Source organism: Chlorocebus sabaeus, chromosome 10, assembly GCF_047675955.1.
Source record: "Chlorocebus sabaeus isolate Y175 chromosome 10, mChlSab1.0.hap1, whole genome shotgun sequence".
Taxonomy (NCBI): Eukaryota; Metazoa; Chordata; class Mammalia; order Primates; family Cercopithecidae; genus Chlorocebus; species Chlorocebus sabaeus.
Genome location: NC_132913.1, coordinates 106,812,928 through 106,820,259, shown reverse-complemented (window position 1 = coordinate 106,820,259; position 7,332 = coordinate 106,812,928). Strand labels below are relative to the sequence as shown.

At 49.6% G+C, this 7,332-nt stretch overlaps 1 protein-coding gene across 2 annotated transcripts; it reads left to right on the top strand.

The window, feature by feature from the left end:
* Positions 1-926: 926 nt before the first annotated feature.
* On the top strand, positions 927-6,317 carry RESP18 (regulated endocrine specific protein 18). 2 transcript variants are annotated; one of them, XM_007966377.3, is made up of 6 exons: positions 927-1,130; positions 2,795-2,899; positions 3,908-4,040; positions 4,277-4,313; positions 4,435-4,524; positions 6,171-6,317. In XM_007966377.3, exons 1-6 carry the CDS (start codon positions 1,025-1,027, stop codon positions 6,219-6,221), a joined length of 522 nt encoding a protein of 173 aa, XP_007964568.1. In that variant the 5' UTR covers positions 927-1,024; the 3' UTR covers positions 6,222-6,317. The 2 variants fall into 2 exon arrangements, with proteins under 2 accessions (XP_007964568.1, XP_007964569.1); XM_007966378.3 differs by having other exon boundaries at positions 4,274-4,313.
* Positions 6,318-7,332: the final 1,015 nt, after the last annotated feature.

The window sequence follows — 7,332 nt, the reverse complement described above, 5'->3', positions numbered from 1 at the left end:
TTAACAAATGTTTTAAGCTTAATGAAAAAAAAAATTTTTTAATGCCAGTCTAGGAGTTAGAAAGCTCAAAAACTAGCTTATAAGTACACAAGAGTGAAAGCGAGAGGTCAGTTAGCTAGTTAGCTATTACAACAGCTCAATTTAAAAGAGTGCAGTGTCCAAGGCCTTGCATGGTGGCTCATGCCAGTAATGCCAACACTTTGGGAGGCCACGGTGGGAGGATTGCTTGAGCCTAGGAGTTTGAGACCAGCCTGGGAAACATGGAAAAACTCTGTCTCTATAAATAAATAAATAAATAAATAAATAAATAAATAAATAAATTGGCTGGGCATGGTAGTGCACACTTACAGTCCCAGCTACTCTGGAGGTTGAGGTGAGAGGATCGTTTGAGCCTGAGGTTGAGCAGAGGTCGAGAGGAGGTTGTGGTGATCTGAAATTGCAAGACTCTGTCTCAAAAAAAACCAAAACGTATAGTGTACAGTGGTTTGGACCAGGGCGATGGCAGTGGATGTGGAGTAAAGCGAATGGATATGCCATATATATATATATATTGCAGATCGAACCTATATGATTTCTGAAGGTTTTTAAATGGGTCAGAGTAAAGACAGTGTCAAGGATAATAAAATAAACTAAATTCCTTGAGTGCCTACTGTTTCATCGCTGTTCATATTTAATTCTCACAACAAACCTGAGTAGGTACAATTAGCACCCGTATCTTACACGCCATCCGTTTCTCCAACCTTAGAACTGGGAGAACAGGCGGTGGTTCTTGGGACCCAGCTAATGTCCCAAAGGAGCCGGGTCAGGAATTCCAAGAGGTGAGGGTGGGGAGGCGGTAGGGGAAGGAGCTAGGGAGGCGACCGCAGGGGCAGGGCCCGCTCGCGATTGGCTGAACTGCCGAGGAGGGTTAAACAGATTCCGCGTCGCGGACTGGTGGGAAGCTTCAGCCCCGCTCAGCCCCTCGGCCACGGCCGCTACCTTCACTGAGACTTGGCGGGGAAGTGAGCATGCCGAGCCTGGGAGGATGCAGCACCCACTGTGGCCTGGGGGCTCCGAGGGGCTCCGGCTGCTTGTCTGCTTCCTGCTGCTGAACAGCTGCCCAGGGGGCTGCAGTGACATTAGTGCCCACGGTCAGGAGGAATCCGGGGGGGTGCGGGCAGGGCCCGGAGAGCGATCCTGAGAAGTGGGGGTCTGAAGGGGGCCTCCAGGCTGGGAAATTTGGAAGTAAAAGAATGTGCTTAAGGACGTGAGAAGAGAAAAAGGTAGAGAGCATCTCGCGGAAAGAGGCGTAGCCGTGGGCTAGGCTGGGCGTATGGGGTCTGGACCCACGAGAGGGGCGTTCAGGGGAAAATTGGGGATTTGGAAAAGAGGTCGGAAAGACAAATGGACAGAGAGAGGTAAAACTGGCCTATGTGGCCACAGGAGAAGCAAGAAAGGCCAGAAAAGAGATGGCCAGGGCTGCGGGTATCGGGGTCTTGGCTCCAGGGAGAAGGTTGGGCCGGGAGAGGAGCTAGGGCTTCCTCGTGCTGTGATCTGATTTCCAATAAGGGGACCTCTAGGCTGAGGGAAAGCAGGATGGAGGGGGAATGGGACCGTCCTTCTCCCCGTCCCCCGCACCAACCCGGGTAGACCCCGCGCTGACTCATGCGCCCGACTGCGCAAACTCGAGAATTCCTGCGCAGAGTGCGTGGGGAAGAGAGCGAAAACTCCTAGTCTGTCGCCCCTTCTCACTGCCTGATTTTTGAGCTTAGAGGCCAATGCAGCGGATTCAGGAACAACTGTGAGGGGAGGCCTGGTGGCAATGAGAGGATGAGGGCCGTGGGGAAGGACCGCCAAGCCTTGCGGAGATGCCTCACCTACATTCCGCCCAGCGCCGCCGCCACGCCGACTTCCCCACCTTTCAGCCCCACGGACAGCGCCAGGCGCGCTCGGGGTCCAGGCCGAGCCTGTGCGGGTCACCACTCCTTCCCACCAGTCTGGTAACGCTGCCTCAGAGAACCAGCTCCCTTCCCGAAACTCTTCTCCTTCTCCTCAGGGTGTTGGGGGTTCCACTCCTTCCTTAAGGAGGCTTTCTCATCCCCAAATGTCTCTACTTAAAACTTTCTTGTCACGCTCACCCCCAGGAAATTATTAGACATCCACTTGATTGGGTAGGAAAAGTCCCTTTTTTAAAGACCTGTCCAGAATGGCTCATGGTAACTACACTATAGCAAAAAACAGACTGTCCTCCAGCCCCATCTCACTTATCTGGAAGAAGGAAGGTGTGCATAGCATTAGGGGTTCTCTTCCCCAACCCCTGTCCTTCCCGCATGCACAATTGGGCAAACTGTGGGTTTCAGGAAAAGGATCCAGACCCTCAAACCCTAAACAAATCAATACTTTTTCTTTCTAATGATTCCAGGCCTCCTCCCTAACACTTCCAGGCTTCAATGACTTCCCTACGGTGAAGCTCACCTGTTTCCCCATACGCCACCTACCCACCTGATTACCTTTCCTATGTGCTTAGCTTTCTGAGCCTCTGCTCATCTGAACTTCTACCTTTGCCTGTAAGTTTGGTTCTAATCTGTAAGTTGGTACCAAGAGTGAACAAGGCCCAGGGGCTGAAGAATATGGCAAGTGGTGATGGAGGAAGGGAAAAATTAAAGAAGGAAGACTTGAAGCAGGCAAAGGTGCTGGTAGGGGGAACAGAGGTCAGGGGTCCAGGAGCAACAGTACAAGGAACCTGCTTCTCTTCAACTGAGATGTGGAAGGCTTCTGGCCAGGTTCCTTGCTGACACCACTATTTTGCCCTTAGGTGGTCAGGACCAAGTAGGAGTAGGGCAGCTTTGGCCCCTCCAAGGATTTGCCACCCCAGTCTTCCAGCATTTACAGGTTGTGTTCCAGCAGATTTTACCCCAAGGTAAGTAAAAGCTGGAGAACAGAAGTCGGGACCTGGTTAGATATGGGGAGGGGGGAAGAGGGGCTATCTGACCTGAGGACAGGCTTTCTGTTCCCCAAATATCTCTACTTAAAACTTTCTTGTCACATTTACCCCCATGGGGATGAGACAGGAGTAGGGGTGGGATCTGGATAGGTGGACTATTTGCACTAGAACACCCTGGAAGAGCCCAGTAGAGGCTTCTAGGGGAAAAAACCACCTGAAAAAGGCCAGCATCCAACTCCTTGAGACTAGTCTCCCCTCAGCCCCGATACTATATGAGCTTTCCCAAAGCCAGGACTCCTCAAATTCTCAGCCAGGAAAACAATCACCCACGTCAGCCTCTGAGTAGAAAATTGTATGACCAACAGATGGAAGGAATGAAAGGGAGCGGAGAGTCCATTGGCAACATGTGGCTGACCCTGTTTTAGAGCAGAGTTTCATGAATGTTGGGGAGGAGAGAGTCAGATAGGAAATCTTCCTTGAGTTCATATTACCACTGCTAATGCCTAATATGTGCATAGTGCCTTAGAGCAGTAGTTCTCAAAGTGCACCCCTGGACTGGCAGCATCAACCTCACCAGGAAACTTGTTAGAAATGTGAATTTTTGAACTTCAGCACAGACCTACTGCATCAGAAGCCCTAGGGATGGGAAACAGCAGTCCGTATTTTAACAGACCTTGCAGGAGATTCTGATGCACACGCTAAAGTTTGATAATCACTGCCTTGGCATTTTCTAAGCACTCTTTACATTCCTAACCTCATTTAATCCTCACAATAGCATCAAATGAACCAGCAAAGAGACTGTCATCATAATCCTAATTTGAATATTATATGCTAGGCACTATGCTAAGCAACTTTAATACATCATCTTGTTTAATTCTTTCTGTAAAATGTAATCTAATGTGTACTTGAGGGAAAGGTTGATATGATCCCTGGGTGGATCTGAGTGTCCCAGGTGTCAACTCACCCCATCTTTTCATCCTGCAGGTCTGTTCTGGAAGGATGATATCACCCAGGATGCCATGATCCAAAAGATGGAGCACACCAGCAGACTGCATCCCCAAGATCCATGCCTGAAGGATGGCAAGGCAGTTTTCCCCACTAAAACCACAGGGGTGAGGTGCGTAAGACCTGTGGTCATTCCAAGCATTCTGGCAGACAGACGGAACAGGGAAGGAATGTGTGCTAAAACTGCAGGTAGCAGTTTCCAGGAGCACTGTGAGGAGAATAATTCAGAGGTCCTGTTTGGAATCAGCAGAGAACAATTTCATGATCCATTAGTGATATCTGCAAAGGGAGGGGAGGTAGGTGTGGCAAGCCTAGGTCCAGTGTGTCATTCCCTGTCTCTTCTAGAAGCAAGCAAGAGGAGAAACTTCGACTCCTATTCCCCACGGTGAGTCTCATGTATCTTCTCAAGAATTGTGAATCCCTGACTTTGTATCCAATTGCTTTTCCTGTGAGGCCTTCTCACCCTTTTCTGCCTCCTTCTCAACTCCTGGTTTCCCTCCTCACAGAGCCCCCTGGCCAAGGTGAACAGGGATCAGTGTTTTACCTCCAAAGTTGTTTCTAAGGTCCTGAAACAAGAGGTGGCCAACCCTGTCAAGGTAAGGAGCTCACTTTTTCTCTGGAGGTTGGACCTGTTTAATTGAGGGAGGCAGATAGGAAGAAGGGAATGGGCATTGGGGTGAGGGCGGACAGCTGAAGGAAAGATTTTTCCATTCCTAATCAAAGGTACCCCTAATTTCCTGTATCTCTCAGACTTCCTATAGGCGTTCATATGGGGGGCTGGACATGATGCAGGCGCTGGGAGCCTCTAAGGAAGAAATTATCTATAAGATCATGCATAGGCATTGAGTTTAAAATAGGCATTGAGAGTTTAAAATAGGCATTGAAACTGCAGAGTTTTCAAAATTAAAGGTCTTCCTTTTTGCCATATACGCCTTTGTATACAGCAAGTGATGGCAACACTCCCTTGATGAATGGGAGGTGCAGCTCAGAGACCCTCACATTCAGCCTCCCCATTGCTCTACTCTATGGCCTGGGCAAGTCACCTGGGCAAGGCTCTGAGACATCTCCTTGGGATCTTTGAACTCTTCAGAATCCAGAATGGAAACTGCCCATCTAGTACTCCCATCCATCTTTATAGATGAGGAATTGAGGCCCAGGCCATGGGATGTACTCAAGGCCACACCATGGGTTGTGGCAGAGCCAAGACTGGACCCAGGTCTCCTGATTTCCAGCTCTTTCCCCTGCACAGTCCCTGCCCTTCCTCTCAAGAACTGCAGTGGGATTGGGTCATTCCAAACATCAGACTCCTCCACATTGAAAAAAGAGGGGTTTTTTTTGGTTTTTTTTTTTTTTTTTTTTTGGACTAAGACCTAAATTATAAGAAGGTAGCAACCAGAGGAAGTAAAGGAAGGGCATCTTAGGCAGATAGGCAGAGAGTATTGCCACTACAAATGTCCTGAGACACCCATACCGTGGCATGTTAAAGAATGGACAGAAAAGTCAGTGGCAGAAGATGAGGGTGGAGAATTAGACCCAGGACTGACCACACAGGGGCTCACAGATCATAGCAAAGGTTTGGATTTTATTCTAAGTGCAGTGGTAATTTAACTGGGAAATTTTAAGGAAAGGAATGTCACAATGTGATATGATTTTAAAAGGCCTCCCTGGTGATGTTGAGGAATGAACTGTAAGGAGAGCAAGAGTGAAAACTGAGAGATCTGTAAGGAGAGGCTCATCCTGGTCCAGGGAGACCGAGGTGGCTTGGATTTGGGTGGTGGCAGTGAAGCAGGGCACCCCCAGCTGGTTGCACCCTCCATCTAAAGGCAACCTGCACCACAGGGGGTTCCAGCTCCTCATACTCTCCAAGGAAACGGATTCCTACTTCCATATGTGGCAGCTGGGCTTCCTAAGCCTGGATTGGTTGCTAGGGCAACATAATCAGAGCTCAGTGACAGAAGTGACAGAGACCTACCTGTGGGGGACTGGTTGCCCTGGTGCTCCCAGGAATAACGCAAACAAGGAGCTGCCATTCTTCTCCAGACCTGAGCTTAAGGGCAAACCATGCAGAGATGGGGCTATGTGTGAGATCCAAGGGTACAGGCTCTCAGTCAGTGGGCTGTCACCATGCCGAAGGGTTACTCAAATCAGGCTGTTACTACAGTATTTGTGGAAGGAGGGCAGATGAGGGAGGAGCCATCATCTCACATCCTGACTCTAGATCCCTTGTTTCTTCTCATTTTAGGACTTCTCTGGACCATTTCCTACTGTGGGCCGCAACCTTGTGGCTGATTGAGACCTCATGTGGAGCCTCCCTGCCCCAGCACCCTTCCCATTGACCTTCAGAGGGGCAGTTCTTGGATGACCCAGATCTGAATCATTAAAGTAGACTCTCAAGCAAACACTGTCTGTGGGCATGTCTTGAGGCAAGATGGGTGGGGGTTGAACTTGGCCAGAGCCTCCAAAGGGAGGGAGGTGGGATGAAAACATGGGGTGGGGATGAGGGGAGCACAACTCTTGACTGATGGAAGGCTGACTTCTGTCTTGTTTTCCTTCCACTGATAATTCCTGGAGTGGGGAAAGTGTGAGTGAGACCACAGCTGGAATGGCAGCCTCCCTACCCCAGCCACATCCCAGCCACACTGTGTGGTCTAGTTGCCCATCCTTTCACATTATGGGGAGGTGGACTCCATATTCATTTATCTTACCCCTCATGCTAGGCAGGCCTGGCCCCTGCTGTTTTTTGAGGGTCCCCACCTCCAGCATTATAGCCCCTGCCAGGCTTTCCCACCCATCCTGTCTACAAGGACCAACAGATCAGTGCTGAGGTCAGAGTGTACACATATTGGATATTCTGATCGTTCTTGCCAGTTTGCTCCTGGTAGCTTAAAATCTTAAAAGGCGGTTGGTAATCTCACCACCCATGCTCAGCCAACAACCAAACACTAGAATGTCCTACTTACAGAGCTTTATACATCTTGAAGCATTTCCACACACATTGGAGGCTCACAGGTGTAACCAAATGGGCAGGCATCAAGGCTGGGTTTCTTGGCCAGGCACAGTGGCTTACACCTGTAATCCATCCCAGCACTTTGGGAGGCCAAGGCGGGTGGATCATTTGAGGTCAGGAGTTCGAGACCAGCCTGGCAAACATAGTGAGACCCCCCCCCACCATCTCTACTAAAAATACAAAAATTAGGCTGCACACGGTGGCTCATGCCTGTAATCCCACACTTTGGGAGGTGAGACAGGGGGATCACCTGAGTTCAGGAGTTTGAGACCAGTCTGGCCAACATGGTGAAATATCATCTCTACTAAAAATATAAAAATTAGCTGGGCGTAGTGGTGCACACCTGTTATCCCAACTACTTGGGAGGCTGAGGCAGGAGAATCACTTGAACCCAGGA